The sequence below is a fragment of the Amaranthus tricolor genome, chromosome 16 (assembly GCF_026212465.1).
Source record: "Amaranthus tricolor cultivar Red isolate AtriRed21 chromosome 16, ASM2621246v1, whole genome shotgun sequence".
NCBI lineage: Eukaryota > Viridiplantae > Streptophyta > Magnoliopsida > Caryophyllales > Amaranthaceae > Amaranthus > Amaranthus tricolor.
The window spans coordinates 716,106-738,153 of NC_080062.1; the positions used below are offsets into that span (position 1 = coordinate 716,106).

Below are 22,048 nucleotides of genomic sequence, written 5' to 3' on the forward strand. Positions count from 1 at the left end.
GATTGTTCCTTTTAAGTGTTACATTTCTTGTTTGTCAACTTAGGGCTATATATTCACCTATCATCATCAACCTTTTAATATTGATCTTCACTAATCTTTGTTTAATTAAATGACTTTAGCATGATAGAGAGGAGTTTTACTTATTACAAGAACATCTGACTATCATATATTTTCTTTAACTTGTTTTCTTTTATAGTTTCCATGGGGTTTTGATGAAGTCTATATTACAAGCTTGTACCTTAAAAAATGTTTGTTTTGCCAGTATTTAACCATTTTAAAAGAGAATAGTCTTTGTCTTTGAACAGTGTCATCTTTTTATGCTGCGTTCCAACCTCCATCAAATTAGAAATTGTATTAATTATATACAAGTTCAAAACTAGTCCCTTTTATTAGTGGATCTTTGCTATAGGTGAACAAGTTTATGGGACTACCTGTTGCAACTTCGATCTGGTTTTTTTAGTTAAGTGCAATCAAACCTACAAACCTTGTGCTCAACTTAAATTTATAATCAATAGCGACTTTAGCTTGGCTGACATTTTGTCTTGAGATGAATTTTTATAATTTTGTTGAGCTAATATTGTATTTATCTGATTTCTTTTTTTTTTTTTTTTTTTTTTTTTTTTTTTTGTTGTTGTTATCATATGCTTTTGTGAATGATTTTAATTTTGTATATATGATGGCATGATGGTGGTTTGACTTTATTTTTTCCTACTTGGTAAATAATAAGAATTATTATTATTTTTATCATTCATTGAATCTTTTTCATATTACTTTTTAGTGCTTATGGTAGAAGTGTAATTAAGAATTTTTTAATGTTATGTTTTGCTTGTGGTTAGATGAAGTAGACCCTTCATTCTTTTAGTTTTGCTAAAGTTGTGCATTTTGTTTGATGTGTTGCAGATTTTTGCTGTTGATGTTCATATTATGACTAAGAAATCATTTTTTGCGAAGGTCTTGACGCTAAAGTGAAAATTGCAACATAATGAAAACAATTTTGCAGGCCTTTAACTTTTGACAAACTTTTAGCTTTATTGATTTTGCACTCTTTAAATATTAAAATTAGGTATTTTTGTTGGTTGGACTTTTCTGACCAAGTTACGAAAACTTAAGATCAAAGCTCCATCGACGAATGTATGTACGTATATGAATATCGAATTCTAATACTTTTATAAAAAATTATAAAAAAATATAATAAAAAAGTATATATTAAGGCGAATCTAAAAAGATTTCACATGGATATATTTTATTTTATAAATACGTTTCTAAAACATTAATCAAATTTCTCATTCTTAAAGGTGAAATATTTCAAAAAAAAACATTAGAAAACAAAGGAAGTATAATACTATAAATGTATGTGGATCAGTACAATCAAAATAATCTAACCGTAAAACCATCTAATTTAAAAATATGTATAAAAAGAAATACTATTATATCAATAACTTTTCAATTTAATTTATTGCACTTAGGTTCAACTATTAAGGACAATACATACCTCACATATCTTATCCTTACTTTATTGTGGACCCTCTATACAATAAATATGCATGTTACATTTTTATTCCTCCAATAAAGTAGTACGGATAACTATTCATAATTTCAATACCCATTTCTTATTTGTCGCCACCAATTTCATTTTATCGCCACCCCTTGAATGAAATTACGACTTTACCCCTGAAATTTAAAAAATTACGAAAATGCCACTAAGCTTATAACTTATATAAAAACACTTCAAATCCACTCAATAACACTTTCATCACTTCCATAAAATCAAATTCTTCACATAAAATTAAGCGGAGCTAAAACTTTGGAATCGAAATCGTCAAAAAAAATTCGAGGTAAGTTTTTTTAAATCAATCGAAGCAAAAAAAAAAAAAAAAAAAATTTTCGATTCGGCCCAGTCGCACAAAACGTGCGACTGTACAGTCGCACGTTTTGTGCGACTGGGCCAAAACCAAATTTTTTTTTTTTTTTTTTTTTTTTTTTTAAATTTTTGAAAGAGTTTGTTGTTAGTTAATGTTATTTAGTAAATGTTGTAATAATATGTATTATGATAATGTTGTTGTAAGAAATAGTTATTGATTTACGTATTCGAAAAAGAAAAAAAAAAAAAACAAATTAAAACCGGTCGCACGAACCGGTCGCACAAAATGTGCGACTGTACAGTCGCACATTTTGTGCGACCGGTTCGTGCGACCGGTTTTAATTTTTTTTTTTTTTTATTGTAATGAATTTGTTTAGTGTAATTAATTTATTAAATTTGAGACTCATTATAATAAAAATTAATAATTATTATAATAATTATGATAATGTAATAAATGAGACTCATCCATCGAAAACTAATTAATACCCTTTATTGGAACTTAAATTTCTGGGATACTATTGGAACTGAAGAGACTTCTTGGGAGATGAGGCCTAATACAAGTAAACTTTCCATATCCACTTTTAATAAATGAGACTCATCCATCGAAAACTAATTATTATAACTCTTGGAAAATGCAGAATAATAATTATGACATTAATACAGGTTTAATAATAATAATAATAATAAAGAAAAAAAAATTAAAAAAAAAAAATATATAAGTCGCACAAAATGTGCGACTGTGTTGTGCGACTGTCAGTCGCACGTTTTGTGCGACTGGTATTTTTTTTTTTTTTTTTTTTAATTTTTATTATTAATTTTATTATTATAATTAAAAAATTATTATTATTATTATTATTATTATTATTAATAACCGTAATAATAATAACCGTTATAATAATAATAACAACCGTAATAATAATAGCCGTAATAATAATAATAATAATAATAATAATAATATAAATAAAAATAATTAAAAAAAATTAAAAAAAATGAAAATGAAAAGTTATTAACTCAATGGCAAATTTGTAAATTTTTAAAAATCAGGGGCAAATTCGTAATTTCATTAAGAGGGGGGTGGCGATAAAATGAAAAGGGTGGCGACAAATAATAATACCCTTTCAATATATATATTAATTTCATTTGCTATATAAGTTTGAGATATAAATTCCATTCAATACCCAATCCCCAATCCCCATCAATTATTTAAAAAAAAAAACACTATGAAAAATAACAAGAATATAGTTTTGCACCTTTTTCTTGTATTTATGCTGCTAATATTCAGCTTTAATGAATATGCTTCTGCTCAATGCATCACACACAGAAATAATGTACAAACTCCACTACCATTTTGCGCGGGAGGTACGTATTGTAGTTGCTTATGTAGGGCCACCAAAGGAAGGTGTATGCCGTATAATAAATGTGTCCGCACTACTACATTATGACGTATATTTTTAGTTTTTACGATGATTAAATTATGTATATTCGCTTTTTTCAAATTATATATAAAAGTCTAATAATAATTAATTAAAATTAATTGATGAATTAAGAAAATTGTATGTTATTAGCGAAATTGTTGTTTTATTTTAGTTATATATTTATATATCTTTGTGTATGTTTAAATTTTAGATTGAAATTAATTGTACATTAATGTAATTAATGGTTATTAATGTAATTAATGGTTGTACACCAAATAAATATAAAGTGTCTTGAGTACAAATTCTCATGGACTACTTTGCTCTTTCTTTTTTTTTTATTGCAATATGTTTTGGAGTTTTGGCCTTACATAATTTGTTTTTATATCAAAAAATTGATGGTAATATTCATACATGTAGAATCTTTAAAATGTGAAACAATTACATTGATAAAAATACTTGTTTACTACATCACTCACTAATCTGTATATATATACTTGTTTCTTCCCGTGTTTGCGAAGTTCAATGCGTTTATAAGATCGAATTAAACATAATTAAAAATACAATAATATGATACTCCCTCCGAACCAATTTAGTTGTCCCATTTTCTTATTTGGCAAAGTCTTTTTAGTTGTCCCATTTCTATTTTTGTCAATCTTTTTTTACCTAAATATCCTTAGTTCACACAAGTAATTACGAATATACCCCCATATACCTTACTTATCCAACTACCCTTCACTACTTACCCTTCACTACTTACCCTTTACTACTTACCCTTTTTAATGGACCCCACACCATCCTTAATAACCGTGCCCAAGTAAATGGGACATCTAAATTGGTTCGGAGGGAGTATTATATTGATATGTGTGGAGAGACGAATAAAAGAACAATGTAAAATTATTCTATAAAGCATAAAAAAAATGGAGGAAATATGCAATATAGAAGTATAATCACGTCTCTTCTTACTATAGGCTACAAGTGTGCAACATGCAATACAAGTCTTCCGTATATTTGAAGTATATAATCCCACTTTAAACGTTAGATGAATGAGATTCTAATCCTTAACATGACCTTTTAAAGTCATATCAAGTACTTAATTTATTCAAAAGTTTAATTAGATGATTAAGTAATTATTTAAAATTGCAAATACAATTTTAAATTCGGAATAATAGCACTATACTACTTTTATGTACTTATTTTTGAATTATATATATATATATATATATATATATATATATATATATATATATATATATATATATATATATATATATATATATATATTGATTATATTGAGTTGTACCTTAGCTTGTGTTGAACACATGTAACTTTGCTACTGTATTTGGTTTCATTCGTCTCTTTCTTTGCAGTGCTCTTTTTATTTGAGCGTCGCTTTGACTGTATCCCTCTTGCCCTGTCTTCAGATGGGTGTTAGGTATGATTTGTCAGTCACGAACCCACAAACCAAGTCCTAAGCGGAATCTATCGTATATGATGGTAAATTGATTAATTTTATTTTTATGTTGTACATGATCAGTTATGGTCTAAACTACATAGTGTCTTACGACGACGATACCACAATCAATTATACAGTTGCAGAGTTAGTGTACTTGACAATGAGGGAGATGGGACCATATGTTGGAGAATTGAAGAAAAACCAAAATTTGACATGGTTGTTCGAGATCGATGTTGGATTTAATTATCTTGTGAGGCTCCATTTTTGCGAGTTAGATTCCACAATCAACAACACTGGCCAAAGTGTTTTCGACGTTAGTATCAACAATCAAATGGGTGCACATGATATTGATGTTTTTGCGATAACTGGTGGCATTTTCATTCCAATGTATCAAGATTTCGTTACGCTCTTTGAAGGTAGTGGTACCAACAAAGCTAGTGTCGAAACCAGAGGTCTTCTTTCAGTGAGACTTACTCCCAACCCTAACGCAACGTAAGTTAATCATTGTTTTTTATGGGTAAGAAATCGAGAATCCGGCCCCTGCGTGAGGAGGCTAGGAGTCAAGCATTGATTTTCCCTGGGTTAAAAATTAAACGCCTATCACAAGAATGAATGGAAAGACTTTCTACAATTCATTTGCATATATTTTAACCAAGTCAAACTCGCCGTGTGTTTTTTTAATCTTTTGACCCAAAAACTTACATTTTTAGCCAATATGGGCTTAAAATCGCTATTTAAGATAGCAATTTTACGTGAAGTTTACTTTTCCAACTGTTTTTACCTGAAGCCCATTTCTCTATTTTTTTAAAAATAAAAAAATTTCTTTTTTTTAGTTTGTTTATTTTTCTTGACACATTTTATTTTATGGAAGTGGTCCCACCCTGGAAAATTTTTTCATATACAAATTTTTCCTTACTTTAAATTTAATCCAGATTTATGCAATATAAATGATTTTACAATTTCTTAGTCTTTGTATTATATATGATTCATTATTGCAATTTCAAAAGAGCATAGAGTAATTATTTGTTTGATAGCAAGAATATTTTCCTTCTAAAAATACTTTATTTAATGACTTTTTCAAATTTGCATTGAAATTGAAACTTTTGTCTTGTTTTTCTAGATATGGCGAGCTTTTGCTCAATGGATTGGAGATTTTCAAGTTGAACTCTTCAAATAGTTCTCTTGCCGCACCAAATCCTAATATCCCTATGAATTTAACATCTTTACAAGGTAATAATCGATCGTCGAATAGTTCTCATCATTTAATACCGATTATCGGAGGAATCCTTGGTGCTATTCTAGTAGTCGCACTCATATCATCAATATATTTCATAATCATTTTCCGAAGAAAAAAGGAGAAACAAAAATTCATGTAAACAATGAGCAAAGATGATACTAGCAAGCTTAAGTGGATTTCGCCGTTGGATGATTCTGGATCTAATGCAACTACCGCTAGTGTGATTTCTTTTCTGCTGTCCAATCTTTGTCGACGTTTTTCATTTGCGCAAGTTAGGGTTGCTACGAACGATTTCGACGACGATTTGATCATAGGAACCGGTGGGTTCGGTAAAGTTTACAAGGGTTCAATAGATGATGGAGCCACTATTGTGGCCATAAAACGTCTTACGACAACATCGAAGCAAGGCGCTCGAGAGTTTGTAACAGAAATCGAGATGCTATCGAGACTACGTCACGTACATTTGCTGTCCTTAATCGGATATTGTGACGAACACGGTGAAATGATCATAGTTTACGAGTAAATGCCACGTGGCACTCTTCGAGATCACTTGTTGTACAAGAATCCCGAGAGAAGTGAGAACCATACACCATTGTCGTGGAAGCAACGACTTATGATTTGTCTTGGATCAGCTCGCGGTTTGCACTATCTTCATGCAGGTGCTAAATAATTGATTATTCATCAAGATGTCAAGTCTACGAATATTCTTCTTGATGATAAGTGGACGGCCAAAGTCTCAGACTCTGGCCTTTCAAAGGTAGGACCCACTCCTGGTGATATGGGTCCTACCCATGTTAGTACCGTTGTTAAAGGTACTGTTGGATATTTAGATCCAGAGTAATATCGACGTCAACAATTGACAGAGAAATCAGATGTATACTCCTTCGGAGTTTTGTTGTTCGAGGTTTTATGTGCTCGATTTGCAATGAACCCTAATCTACCCAAGCAACAAGTGAACTTAGCCGTGTGGGCTCGTTATAACTACAAAAATAAAACCCTCCACACAATTGTCGATCCAAATCTAACAGGGAAAATTGCACCCGAATGTTTAAGAAAATTTGGAGAAGTGGCCGAAATGTGTATACGAGAACATTGAAGTGATCGTCCTTCGATGGGGGACGTAGTTTGGGGCATTGAATTTGCCTTACAACTACAAGAAACCGCGGAGAAAATTATGCAAAATAATTTAAGTGATGATCCTCAAGGAGAAATTTTAGATTCTACGATGAGTTTTAAACTTGATGGGGCAAATGTATTAGGTTCAATGTATATTGATGATGAATCGACCACATTAAATGATGATTTTTCTGATACTAAGATGGTTGATATGGGCACAAAAAAGTTATTGGATAGTAGAACTACTACATTTAATTCATCAGAATCACCCATAATTGATATGAAGTCTGGTTTGGTTTTTTCTGAGATTATCGACCCAAAAGCCAGATGACGCGTACAAATTGTTGTATGAGACGATTTCTCTATAAAATGTGTTTCATACGACATGAGAATATAAGATTTTTATTTCTCTTACAAGAGTATCTAAAAGAAATAAGAATATATATTTTTTTTTGTAAATTTTTTTTTGAGGATAATATATAAAACTGTTAATTTGTTAATTAGTATTATATTTTGAATATTTCAAGGTACGGTTGTGTTTTTAATATGAATAATTATATCATAAAAATATAAGATGCATAAGTGCCGTGTTAGTCCATTTCATTTTTTTGTTTTTTTTTTAAGAAAATCTAATAATTTATTGATAAAAATATCATACGACATCTACAACAGAGTAACAATCGATCAAATACATAACAATTTTAATCAAACAAAATTTTACTTCCTCCTACTCTTCCTACTTGTCCCAATTACTTTTTGGTTACTATTCACTAATCACTCTTAATTTGTATTTTATTCTTAATCTATAACTTAAAATATAGTCAAACGGGATTTTATTTCTTCTTCTCAATACAATGATTATTAATATCAACTTTTCATAATTTTTCATTATGCACAATTAAAGATATTAAAAGTTAAAATGTTGCCTCGACAAGTGTAAAAAACGTAAATGGGACAAGTAGGCTGAATATGAGGGAATATATAAAAAAAGTCATGATCATTGTAAAGGAGATCCAATATTAAAGTCTTCCCTCTATCATGATCATTATAAGGTTGATAGTAACCCCAAAATTTACGATGAAGGTTAGAATTTTTTGAGAGAAAAGAAGAGAGAGAAGAGAGCAAGATTAGCAATTTATAAAAGTCTAGTTTTTTTCTACTTTGCCACATACATACATAACAAAATTCTTTTTTACTCTTCTCAAATAAAATTATAAAATTTTATGTCAAACTTTAATTAATAATTCTCATTAATTTATATAAAAAAACATATTTATATGTAAATATTGATAAATTCGTCTCGATATATATCTTTTAAATATTATTTATTATAACTTTTAAAAATTTACAATTAAAGTTATTTAACTTTTATATTTACATTAAAATCTAAAAACAAAAATTACAAGAATAAAAGAAAATGTAGCGATAAAAGTAAGAATACTTTTGGGAGAGACTTGTATACTAAGTAGACAAATTGGACCAAGTCAATTGGTGAGTGCCAAAATGAGACTTGAGACTTGAGAGTGATAGATTGATTGATCAACCCTTAAAGTTGGGCAACTGTTTCTTGATTTTAGATTATAATTTATTGGGGCCTTCAAGTAAAATAAGAACAAATTTATAAAGTTGTTGAATTTTCTTCTATGCTAAAAACCATTTTGATAAATTGATTGATCTTAGCTTTTGTTTTTTATTGGAAGATGGCAAATAAGGAGTCCAAGGTTGGACCTGCCTAGGCTATCAACTAATTTATTTAAATAAAAATCTATTTGTTTTGAATTCTTTGAAGTATTATAACCTTTTTTATTCTAATGTAATAATACCTCATATGGTTTTTCACATTTTTTATACATCATTTTAATTTTTAATGTGTCGAAAAGTGTTTGTTAAAAACTATAAAAAGTTAATGATAATAAAAATTATGGATAATAAAAATTATAAAAAATTAATATTAATAAAATTTACATTAAAACTAATCAAGTAAGATCCAACTTGAAATTTTTTTTTTAATATATTAAAAATAAAAATACAAGAGTAATTTTTAATTTTTAATGTAAAACATATAGAGTTAGGAGTCATATAATATACCCCAAACCAATCCTTGATTTGGCCTATGTGCATGATTTTGTATTTACAAGACTAGGTTTTTATACGATGTAAATATTTATGGGGGGAATAAATATTAAACTAAAAGAGAGTATTATTAGAGCATAAAATAAAAATATATATAATTGTCCTCAATAGTAATAAATGGTTATAAAGCGATGGATGGAGAAAGACAAAATTGAAAAATTAATCCTTTCATTTTAAGGGTAAAACATATCGAATATTTGTCCCCAAAAAAATGATAATCTTCCATTACCCTCGTATCATATTATCATTTTTTTTATTTTCATAATTTGACTTTTTTGCTCTTCTTAAATATTCACATAAATACAAGCATGCTTTTAAAGTTAAAAATTTAGCTTCAACACCTTTTTTAATGGTGACCCTTAGCTTGATGTTAACTTTATAAACAATAGATGTAATCTAAGTGTTATTGCAAAAGCTAAATTCTCCAAAAGGTTGCTTATCAATTGGTGAGAGAAGAATCGAACAATTTAAGTTTGGCTGAGGTAGAATGGCATAAACCCTACCGTATGTCATTAGGATCATAGTATTCAAATTATTATATTGTTAACAGTAAAAGTTTTAGTATATAGTACTTCCTCCATTCCACTATATTTGCTATATTTGACTTTTTATACAATTTAATGTGTTATTTTGATCATTTATATATTGAACTATACACATCTAAAAAAATAAATATTATAAAACTATGCGATTAGACGATTCAAACAAGATCTCACTTGACAATATTTTTTTTTACACATTAGCCGCAATATATAAAATAAACTTGAATGATGAATAGTGTCAAAAACGGTTATGTAACTAGTATTTCAGAACGGAGGAAGTATTATTGTAATTAGCATCAACATATTATTAATGTTAGTAATAATATTAAGAAAAAATAACCGTGAATAATACGAACTTTTACTGATTTTCTTGCAATAATACGAACTTTCGATTAACCCTAAATAATACCAACTTTAATATTAATTTCCCTAGAGCATCTTTAACCTATTATTAACCTACAATTGGGATTGCAAGAGGGCTTGAATACTTGCACCAAGGGTGCAACATGAGAATTTTACACTTCGACATCAAGCCCCAAAACATTCTACTAGACGAGAATTATTGCCCCAAGATATCTGATTTTGGCCTGGCTAAGATATGCCCACAAAAGGACAGCATAATATCAATGTCAGAAGCCAGAGGAACTGCAGGGTACATTGCTCCTGAGGTTTTCTTCAAAAGATTTGGCGGAGTTTCTCTTCAATCAGATGTTTATAGTTACGGAATGTTGGTTCTGGAAATGGTTGGGTGTCGAAAAAATGTTGATGCAAAAGTGGAACATAGTAGTGAGCAGTATTATCCGCATTGGATTTACAAGCAACTCGAGGAAGTTGAAGAGATCGATCAAATCGATACCACAAACAACAACGAGGGATCAATACTCAAAAGGAAGATGGTTGTAGTGAGTTTATGGTGCATACAAACCAACCCCTTGACCCGACCAAATATGACTCGAGTTGTAGAAATGCTCGAAGGAACACTCGACCTGCTACTGATTCCTCCGATTGTGACTTGAGTGTATATTTATGTGTGCATTCATGTGGTGACTTATGGAATGGAATCCTAGGAATGTCATGAATGGATATATTAAGTGTAGTCTTAATGTTTGTGGTTTATGATGATGATTAAAGTATGGATTAATGAGGTAATGAAATGTGATTTAATCATGGGAATTATGGGACCTAATGAAGAAGTGCTAAGGTTTAATTCAAGATTATGCAAAGTCGAGCAAAACTTTCCGAAGCTCTCCGAAGTTCCACTCGACCAGCTCGCTCGACTGAGCAAGCTCTAAGGGGGGTCGAGCGAGCAGACAAAATATAACAAGAAACTTCCTGTAACCCGCTCGTTCAAGCTGCTCGACCGAGCGAGCCCTTGTTTTGGTCGAGCGATGTCTCTGATGCTCCTAGGATGCTGTTTTTGACTCTTCAAGTACTTGGGGCAGTTTCATTATCATTTATTCATAGCTTTAATGTACTTAGTGTTATTTAGTGTGATCTCTCATATAAATAGAGAGCTTTCATACTCACATTAAACACATCAAACACAACCCCTAAGCCAAACACATAGCCTTTGTTTTATCTCTTATTCAATTGTAATACTTCGTTTGTAAGAGTGTTTTACACTATTGAAATAATATAAACAATCAACTACACACCACAGAGGACGTAGCCATCATTGGTTGAACCTCCTTAAATCATTGTGTCAATTTTGCAAGTTTTACATTATCAAACATTTGTTAGTTCATTGAAATTATTATCGTTCATCAAAGTTCTTAACATCGTATCGATTTTGGCAAATTATTACAATATCATTAGGGGGACTCTTTATATCCTCAATTTGATGTTCTAGTTAGAAAAGTTAGCCATTATAGTGAGCTTTTCTGTCAGGTCGACCTTAAGATTTGAGAGGCTCGGAACAAAATATTAATTATGTGTCTTTAATTACGAAATATATTATTATAAACCCCTAACTATTAAATATTAAAGTATTGTTTTTTGAATTTTTAGGATGGGGCCGGGGCACAGGCCCCTCTTGCCGATTATAGGGACGGCCCTGCTTTGTGACAAAAGAAAGTAATGATACTAGGGCTAAGTAACAAAAGGTGACTTGAGAGTGATCCATCAAATTAAATAGGCGTCATTACTAAATATCAAGAGTCAATATCAACGCTTAAATTTGACCAACTTTTTATTAATTTTCTATTTCATAATCTATAATGGCCCTCAAGTAAATAAGAACAATTTTCATTAAGTTATGTTGAATTTTCTTCTATACTTAAAAAACTGTTTTGTTTAATTCATTGATCATAATGCTTTATAAAAACTTAGGTTATTTATTGCAAGATGGCAAACAACGGAATATAATTGGTGACTGTTTAGGTTCTGACAAAATTAATTAATTTAAAATTTATTAATATTAAATTTTATAACATATCACAAATAAATATGAGTTATGACAGTTGAGTTAATTCCGCACACAAATATCTAAAATTCGACCCAAGGCTACTAAATTTAATTAAAGGTTAAGCATAAATAAATAAAGTATTAAATAATAGTCATTTATGATCATATTACTTCATATTAATTAATATGACGTTGTTAACAAATAGTTTTTGATAAAAATGATTTGAACATGTCATTACAAAGCTTCTTCTCTAAGAAAAATGCATTTATAGAAAATAAAATTGAATAAGAGTCTTTTCTCATTTATATCGGTCTAATTATAAACTTATTTTAAATTGAGCTAAATAGTCAATCACCTAAATTAGTTAACACATTCACTTTCGTACTCAAAATACTCACTTTAGTTGTTTAATATTTTAACACATTATTTTAAATGTTAAAACTAACATTTTAAATACTAAAATATTCATTTTTTAAAAATTAGATAGTCGCTTTTAGTACCATCTAATCTGTGAGACCATTTCATACTAGGGTTGCTCTTGGGGGAGAGTGGCATCATTACTACGTGGGCTTGATATCATTTTCAAAAGAAACAAGTTGAACTTTATAATTGGGCCAAAAAATAGGTGCAGGGAACTCACTTTAACCCAAAAGGTTTAGCTACCAAGTTTTGTATTCATGTTCATACATAAGTTACCCTATATATATTTAAATGTATAGAATATCATAAAACGTTAATTTTGATTTTGAAACGCTAAAAGTTGTAATGTTCTTAAAACAATTACATCTATCACTAAACGCTACTTAAAATGTTATTTAGCCGAACAATTGCTATTCACAAATTCCTGTGTGGAGACGATCTCACCATGAGACGTTCATCATACAAGGGTTGAATAGCCCAAATAATACAATTATTAACATACGTGCTTCTTGTTTTGTGGTCGTTTCACTGAGAAATACTTTTTCACAAAAATAGCTCATTATTATTTTATCCTTATTATTAAACTGCTATGCGGACAACACTCTAAATACGCAAATGATAACTCAAAAATAACCCAAATTCAATTAAGGCAAACCATAACACCAATTTTTCTCACTTGTAAGAAATCCAAATGAATAAATCAAAGTGAGTCACACCAACATTGCAATTATTTGTTGATGTTAGGAAAGCAGGAGACAAGAAGTTCATGCATATAAATCATTACTCTATTGATTTTAAATTAATTTGTGAACAAACTATTTGCCATCCTTATCTTATTTGCCATCCTTTTTTTTTTACCCCTTTCTAGCCAAGTAAATATTGAATTTCAACAAACTATTTTATCATTGAAATAAATTTATATAATTTGTCTATTTCTCTAATTGATGATTTTAAAATTCTAAATAAATACTTTAAGACTATAAGTGATTATTTTAAAGTTATAAGTGATTACTTTAACACTATAAAAATTAATTACCTTAAAATCTTGAATAATCACTTTCAGGTTATAAGTGATTACTTTAAGACGACAATGAATGTAAAGATGATCTCACCATAAAACCATCTCATTTGAGAATTTTTGAATATTTAATGGAAAAATAAAAAAAGTGAGTATGTAATGATAATTTTCGGAGAAATAAGAGAAATATATACAAAAAAAAAAAAAAAAAAAAAAAACTAAATATCGTAGGTCAGAGCATAACTTTCAGGTGCTCAAATTTTTAATGTAAAATTACTCGAGTGTTACACCTCAAAAATCGTACTTTTAAATTTAAATTGATTGATAAAAATTATATGTCCATACTCGTTTAATTCTCTATCTCCAATAATGTTCATTCACCCTCAAATGCTCTTCACACTTATTTTCTACCTCTTTATTACAACTCTTGCAAATTCCATTACAACCCCATATGAACCAACCGACCACATTCTCATCCAGTTTGGCCTACCAAACAATTCTCGACAACTCTTCGATAACCGTATATGGCAGAGCGATCAAGACTTCATCCTCACTTCGCTATCTGCCACCAGTAACTCCACTGCAAATGCAGTGGAGGCGGCTTCAACTCCTTATGACATGGCCCGAATATTTCGGGCCACGACAATATATTCCATACCTGTTACTACGTGGGGCCCAAAACTAGTCCGCCTCTACTTTCCACCCCTATCCATATCCTACGATGTCATAGACACAAAATCATCTTTTCTTTCGCTCACAATTAATGGCTTTAATATTTTGCGCAACTTTAGCGCGTACGCTGTTATGGCCCACGCTAATGCGCACCCCAACACCACCGCGCCGGTAACAGACGGTCTTGTAAGAGAGATTTACATCTCTTTAGACGAAGGAGACGGTCAAAGGGCTATAAACCTAACTTTCTCACCAAGTAACCCGGATGGGTTCGGGTTCATAAACGGGTTGGAGATTATATCTGTTCCCGATGGGTTGTACTTGAACCGTTCCGGATCCAATATGGTTCCATATCTTACGGGTGGGTTTCAAGATTATTTGAATAACCCGTTTAATTTTTCGGATTCAATAGCTATGGAAAATATTATCCGGCTGAACATTGGTGGGTCGATCGTGGATCAGAGTGATGTTTCCGGACTTAGCCGGACTTGGTTCGGTAGAGACGATGACTACATGATGTAAGTTCAACAATATTTTTCAAATTTCCTGAACTTAATTTTAGACAATTGTCTTCTAATTTTCTTTCTTTCACTGATAAACTTAAACTATATGGTGGATAGATAATTTTGGGTCACCAGGAAATATAAATTCTCTTGAATTCCCAAAAAGCATAGGAAGTAATTAATTTATTAGTGTCAAGTAAAAAAATAAATAGTATTTTTTTCTTACAAAGTTATCAATTACTTTCTTCGTTTCTTATCAAGTTTCCATAACGAATGTAAATGAAAACAAGAAAAATATATTATTTTAGATAATGAATATATTATTTTATTAAATAATAAATTTAATTTAATGAAAAAAGTAGGCACCGTATATAATTATTAGAAAAATTAAAATAAAGTCATTGAAAAAATTATAAGGACCATAACTAATAAAATAATATTTTTATAAAGTTAATGAGAAATATGTAAGGATCATAAGAAATATACAAATGTTAAAATGAAGTTAGTGGCTAGAAAATATGTGAGAATTATAAGGATTATTATTAAAATATTAAAATAAGATTAAAAAGGTTATTTTTATTCGAAATTTATGATATAAAAATAAAAAAATTTTATGTAACAATAAAAATGCAATCTTCATAGCTCTATACTTATGTGATAGTTTCCATTTTTAGTATTCAACCAAAAGAAAAAGAAAAAAACATTTTCTAAGATTTTTAAGTTATTAACTTTTTAAGAAATTAAAAATTTTATAGGAATTTAAGTATTTATTTGTTCACCAAACAAGCTCTTGGTAAATATAATTGACCAATATGTCGATTGTAGCAGTGACATCTTTGACTTGTGTGCAGAGTTTGAATGTGTTTACTACATCACTCACTAATCTGTATATATATACTTGTTTCTTCCCGTGTTTGCGAAGTTCAATGCGTTTATAAGATCGAGTTAAACATAATTAAAAATACAATAATATGATATTATGTTGATATGTGTGGAAAGACGAATAAAATAAGATCTCAAATGGTTATATATTTTTCTCATATAATAATCGCAATATGTAAGATACTATAGAATAAAGAACAATGTAAATTTATTCTATAAAGCATAAAAAAAACGGAGGAAATATGCAATATAGAAGTATAATCACGTCTCTTCTTACTATAGGCTACAAGTGTGCATCATGCAATACAAGTCTTCCGTATATTTGAAGTATATAATCCCACTTTAAACGTTAGATGAATGAGATTCTAATCCTTAACATGACCTTTTGAAGTCATATCAAGTACTCAATTTATCCAAAAGTTTACTTAGATGATTAACTAATCATTTAAAACTGCAAATACAATTTTAAATTCGGAATAATAGCACTATACTACTTTTATGTACTTATTTTTGAATTATATATATATATATATATATATATATATATATATATATATATATATATATATATATATATATATATATATATATATATATATATATATATATATATATATATATATATATATTTATTTATTGATTATATTGAGTTGTACCTTGGCTTGTGTTGAACACATGTAACTTTGCTATTGTATTTGGTTTCATTGGTCTCTTTCTTTGCAGTGCTCTTTTTATTTGAGCATCGCTTTGACTGTATCCCTCTTGCCCTGTCTTCAGATGGGGTGTAGGTATGATTTGTCAGTCACGAACCCACAAACCCAGTCCTAAGCGGAATCTATCGTATATGATGGTAAATTGATTAATTTTATTTTTATGTTGTACATGATCAGTAATGGTCTAAACTACACAGTGTCCTATGACGATACCACAATCAATTATACAGTTGCAACACCATCGTATACGGCGCCAGAATTAGTGTACTTGACAATGAGGTTGATGGGACCATATGTTGCAGAATTGAAGAAAAACCAAAATTTGACATGGTTGTTCGAGGTCGATGTTGGATTTAATTATCTTGTGAGGCTCCTTTTTTGCGAGTTAGATCCCGAAATCAACAACACTGGCCAAAGACTTTTCCACGTTAGTATCAACAATCAAATGGGTGCATATGATATTGATGTTTTTGCGCTAACTGGTGGCATTTTCATTCCAATGTATCGAGATTTCGTTACGCTCTTTGAAGGTAGTGGTACCAACAAAGCTAGTGTCGAAACCAGAGGTCTTTTTTCAGTGACACTTACTCCCGACCCTACCGCAGTGTAAGTTAATCATTGTTTTTTATGGGTAAGAAATCGAGAATCCGGCCCCTGCATGAGGAGGCTAGGAGTCAAGCATTGATTTTCTCCTGGGTTAAAAATTGAACGCCTATTACAAGAATAAATGGAAAGACTTTCTACAATACATTTGCATATATTTTAACCAAGTCAAACTCGCCGTGTGTTTTTTTAATCTCTTGACTTAAAAACTTACATTTTTAGCCAGTATGGGTTTAAAATCGCTATTTAAGATAGCAATTTTACGTGAAGTTTACTTTTCCAACTGTTTTTACCTGAAGCCCATTTCTCTATTTTTTTTAAAATAAAAAAATTTCTTTTTTTTAGTTTGTTTATTTTTCTTGACACATTTTATTTTATGGAAGTGGTCCCACCCTGGAAAATTTTTTCATATACAAATTTTTCCTTACTTTAAATTTAATCCAGATTTATGCAATATAAATGATTTTACAATTTCTTAGTCTTTGTATTATATATGATTCATTATTGCAATTTCAAAAGAGCATATAGAGTAATTATTTGTTTGATGGCAAGAATATTTTCCTTCTAAAAATACTTTATTTAATGACTTTTTCAAACTTGCATTGAAGTTGAAACTTTTGTCTTGTTTTTCTAGATATGACGATCTCTTGCTCAATGGATTGGAGATTTTCAAGTTGAACTCTTCAAATGGTTCTCTTGCCGCACCAAATCCTAATATCCCTATGAATTTAACATCCTTACATGGTAATAATCGATCGTCGAATAGTTCTCATCATGTAATACCGATTATCTGAGGAATATTTGGTGCTATTCTAGTAGTCGCACTCATATCATCAATATATATAATAAACGGAGGAAGTAGAATTCTAGCCACAACCATAAGCATAATAAGTTGGAGCTCCTTCGACCATTGGTCTGATCACGCACTTACCTGCTTCAGGCATGTCATGTATAGGTTCAAGCCATGTTTGATCTAGTACTAATAATTGATAGAATATATAACGTACATATCTTGAGGCTTTAATATTAGTTTAAGCTTTTGGTTGTAACTTCAAGATATATTATATATTTTATTAGTTGATAAAATATTCAATAGAATATCCCAAGATTTTAGCTATTGATTTAGGTTAAGTATCCTATCATTAGTTCAGATAAGTTCCAATTAGAGTTAACTACCTAGATTGAATTTACTACTATAATAAAAATATTATTTTTGAGATTAGATTTACTACTTGGAAAATATCTATTTGCTACTGTGTTGATCACTTTTGTGATTTCGAAAACCCTGACATCATCCTGGCCCTTCTATGTATTTTAAAAAAATATATAACTGGATTGATTTATGTCTAAGTAGTGTAATGCTCTTGCGTCTTTTAAATTTGTTACATCATAATCTCCAATGTGATGACATTTTGGCTAAAATATAATAAAATGCAAAGAACAGAGGAATGTTTAATGGTTATCATTTACATCATTATTTCTTGCAAAAGTTTCACTAAACAAATCTTGGTTGCACATTGTAGGACGTGAACACGGTCTAACCAAAATCATGATCATCTTCATCATACTTGGTAAATTCATCATTTCCTATCCATCTTTGCTCTACTTAAGAAGTTTTAGATTTTCCTTTCAACTCTTGTTCGCAATTAGTAACTGTGAACAGTTTTGTGTTAAAAACACCTGCTGCCTCCTTTTTTTTGAACAAAGAAGACCTGGGATACAAACCCAAATCTAACATCATATCAGAGTTTATGCATGTTAAAGTGTCCATTATTATTCACATGTATATCATTCAACATCAGAAAAAGAGAAATATGATATGCAAATTCATAAACTAGAAGAATAATTTCAACTACACTATAAATTATCGTAAACGTTCTTCGAACTTATAAGTAGAATACAAAAATTCAATATTCTAAATAAAAATTAAAAAAAAGTATCATAAAAAATTCTACCCAAATTAGAAACTAATTCAATTAAATTAAAAAAGTAAACTAATTTATAGAGAATTTGGACAATTAAAATTAGCCTTGGTTATAACTTGAAATTCGGGCCTCCCATTTTGAATGTTTCGCTTTCATTTAATATTATTTTCTATATTCCAGCAAAACTATCAAACAACTTTACAAAGTGCAGTGGTATGCCTACCACATTTGTTGGTGTAGGTTGTGACTGTGATTCCAGCAAAGCTTATATACTCTTCATTTTTTTTTCCTAAGAGATGGGGTTACATGTGAACCCCATGCTAATGAACTAGGTACACCTATGCTTTTACTGCAATTTTTATTTGAATTGTCCAGACTCATTATTTTCAGCTTGTGGTCTTACCAGTAAAGCTAACTCCTATGTGAATATTTTCTTTTCAGGAATTGGAATAGGCATATGCATGTTAATTGCACTAATTCTCTTGTACAAAAAAATGAACTCGCTGATCGAGAAAAGTAAAGAAATTGAAACATTGTTGAAACAACATGGATCCCTCGGTCCAAAGAGACATACTTATGCAGATTTGAAGAGAATTACAAACTCCTTCAAAATCAAGCTAGGTGAAGGAGGTTACGGTATTGTATACAAAGGAAAACTACATTGTGGGGATCAAGTGGCAGTGAAAATTCTCAAGAGATCATTGAATCGAGATATGGATATGGTGGAATTCATCAATGAAGTTGCAAGTATCGGAAACACCAATCATAAAAACATTGTGAAACTCCTAGGCTTTTGTTACGAGGGTTCAAAACGCGCTCTTATATATGACTACATGCCTTGCGGATCTCTTGAAAAGTTCACACATGGGGGCAGAGACGAAAACAATCAACAACTCTCATGGAAAAGTTTATTTGAAATCGCGATTGGGATTGCAAGAGGGCTAGAGTACTTGCACCAAGGGTGCAACACGAGAATATTACACTTTGACATTAAGCCCCAAAACATTCTATTAGACGAGAATTATTGCCCCAAGATATCTGATTTTGGCCTGGCTAAGATATGCCCACAAAAGGACAGCATAATATCAATGTCAGAAGCCAGAGGAACTGCAGGGTACATTGCTCCTGAGGTTTTCTTCAAGAGATTTGGCGGAGTTTCTCATAAATCAGATGTTTATAGTTACGGAATGTTGGTTTTGGAAATGGTTGGGTGTCGAAAAAATATTGATGCGAAAGTGGAACATAGTAGTGAGCAGTATTTTCCGCATTGGATTTACAAGCAACTCGAGGAAGTTGAAGAGATCGATCAGATCGACACCACAAACAACAATGAGGGATCAGTACTCAAAAGGAAGATGGTTGTAGTAAGTTTATGGTGCATACAAACCAACCCCTTGACCCGACCAAATATGACTCGAGTTGTAGAAATGCTCGAAGGAACACTCGACTTGCTGCAGATTCCTCTGATTCCATCTCTTGCTTCTCCTTTGAGATCACACGAAATTTCTACCTCTCTAGATGAAATCTCATTAGGTGAACTTTTTTTATCCTCCATTTGATGTTCTAGTTAGACAATGTAGCCATTATAGCGGGCATTTTAGCTTTGTGTAAATGATGGTCTCCAATAAGTGCAACATAATTTGCTAGTTAATTCGCTTATGTTATGTTAGAAAACGATGATTATTGGTTTAATTTCATGTTTGGCAAATCAATGAATTCAATTTTGAATTTAAGTCATTTCTACCATTGTATTAAAAGTAGATAAAGTTAAGAATTTGAGAATGATTTCACAATCTTGTCATTTTCAAATTTTTTCACTAGTGGAAAAAAACGTATCTGCTGCTCATCATTTGCTGCGGTTTTTGTTTATACGCAGCAATAAATTGGAAAAAGAATAAAAAAAAAAATTAATTAATTGCTGCGGTTTTAAGGCGTGACCGCAGCAAATACTCTGTATCACAATTAATTGCTGCGGTTATTCTATGGACCGCAGCAAATAAGTTATTAAAAAAAAAAAAAAAAAAGCGAAGAAAAACTGTATGTGCAGACAGACCCTGCTCCGCACCCCGCGTAATTCTCCGCGTCCCGCGGAGTGCCACTGTACAGTTTAATTGCTGCGGTTTTGGACGTGGCCCGCAGCAAATAATGTTGGAATTTAAAGCGGTTTCCTTGTATACGCATAAAATTAAACCCGCCATTCTCAAAACTCTTCTACAACGTACACTTTGCTTCGTTCTCTCAAACCCGTTGAAAAAACGCTTCATCTTCATCTTCATCTTCATCTTCTTCGTTGCTCTTCTTCATCTTCACAAACGTAACAGCCTTCTTCTTCAAAGTTCTTCATCTTCATCTGCAAACTCGAAAAACGCTGTGTGTTAACAGTTTCTTCAAAGTTCTTCATCTTCTTGGTTCATAAACCCACGAAATTTAATACTTGGGTCTTGTTCATCTTCAAAACCCACGACATTAAGGTATTTTTTCTCCTTTTAATTTGTTAAGCATTTAAGTTTTGCAAGATATTCATGAAAAAACTCGAAAATTGTGGCAACTGTTTGTATACTAATTTTTGTTTCTCTGTTTTTCGTTGTAGATAACATAACCCACGAAATCAAGGTAATTATATTTATTTTACTATTTGTGAATTTTACATTATTCAAGTTTATGTTATTAGTTTGTTAAATATTTGTGTAATTTGTTAAAAATGTGGTTTATTGTTATAGTTATGTCTTTAACTATTAGAATTAGAATATGATTTTATTTACAATGTACTGCTTAATATTGAACTATGAAGTATAGAATTAGAATATGAAGTATGTATATTTAGGGTTAAATAGATTTGGTATAAATAAGTATATATTTTTTAGGGTTAAATATGTTTGTTAGAAATAAGTATATATGTTTAAAAGTTGTGCATTAATTTTGTTTTGAATCAATTAATCACACTAATTAGGATGACAAAAGATCGTTCTTGGATGTATGGAAGCATTGAATCGTCGGAATTTATTGATGCCGTATTAGAATTTTGTAGTATTGCGGTTGAACATCAAGTTAGGACGGGGGGAGTTGGTTTTTATTGCCCATGTGTCAGTTGTGGCAATGTATCAAAGGTAGATAGTGTTGATATCCTTAGGGAGCACATACTTCGACGTGG

General features: G+C 30.5%; 2 protein-coding genes and 1 pseudogene across 2 annotated transcripts; all 3 read left to right on the forward strand.

Moving 5' to 3' along the window:
• The first annotated feature begins 4,591 nt into the window (after positions 1 to 4,591).
• On the forward strand, positions 4,592 to 7,703 carry LOC130802188 (probable receptor-like protein kinase At5g38990; annotated as a pseudogene).
• Positions 7,704 to 10,218: 2,515 nt separating this feature from the next.
• Positions 10,219 to 10,773, forward strand: LOC130803283 (LEAF RUST 10 DISEASE-RESISTANCE LOCUS RECEPTOR-LIKE PROTEIN KINASE-like 2.1; the record flags this gene model as incomplete). The annotated part of the gene is made up of 1 exon (XM_057667491.1): positions 10,219 to 10,773. A coding segment is annotated over one exon (555 nt), but the record flags the coding sequence as incomplete, so codon positions are not given.
• A 3,075-nt stretch (positions 10,774 to 13,848) lies between these two features.
• LOC130802190 (probable receptor-like protein kinase At5g39020) lies at positions 13,849 to 20,627 on the forward strand. Its single transcript, XM_057666116.1, has 5 exons — positions 13,849 to 14,789; positions 16,547 to 16,975; positions 17,607 to 17,716; positions 18,496 to 18,543; positions 19,339 to 20,627. The coding sequence occupies exons 1-5, from the start codon at positions 13,969 to 13,971 to the stop codon at positions 20,454 to 20,456; spliced, it is 2,526 nt and encodes an 841-aa protein (XP_057522099.1). The 5' UTR covers positions 13,849 to 13,968; the 3' UTR covers positions 20,457 to 20,627.
• The last annotated feature ends 1,421 nt before the right edge of the window (positions 20,628 to 22,048 follow it).

Bases quoted from the DNA above. Each gene is read 5' to 3' on its own strand.
- LOC130802190 (XM_057666116.1), top strand. From the start codon at position 13,969: ATGTTCATTCACCCTCAAATGCTCTTCACACTTATTTTCTACCTCTTT. The intron at 14,790-16,546 runs GTAAGTTCAACA...GTACATGATCAG, and splicing joins AGAGACGATGACTACATGAT to TAATGGTCTAAACTACACAG. The intron at 17,717-18,495 runs GTAATAATCGAT...TGCACATTGTAG, and splicing joins GAATTTAACATCCTTACATG to GACGTGAACACGGTCTAACC.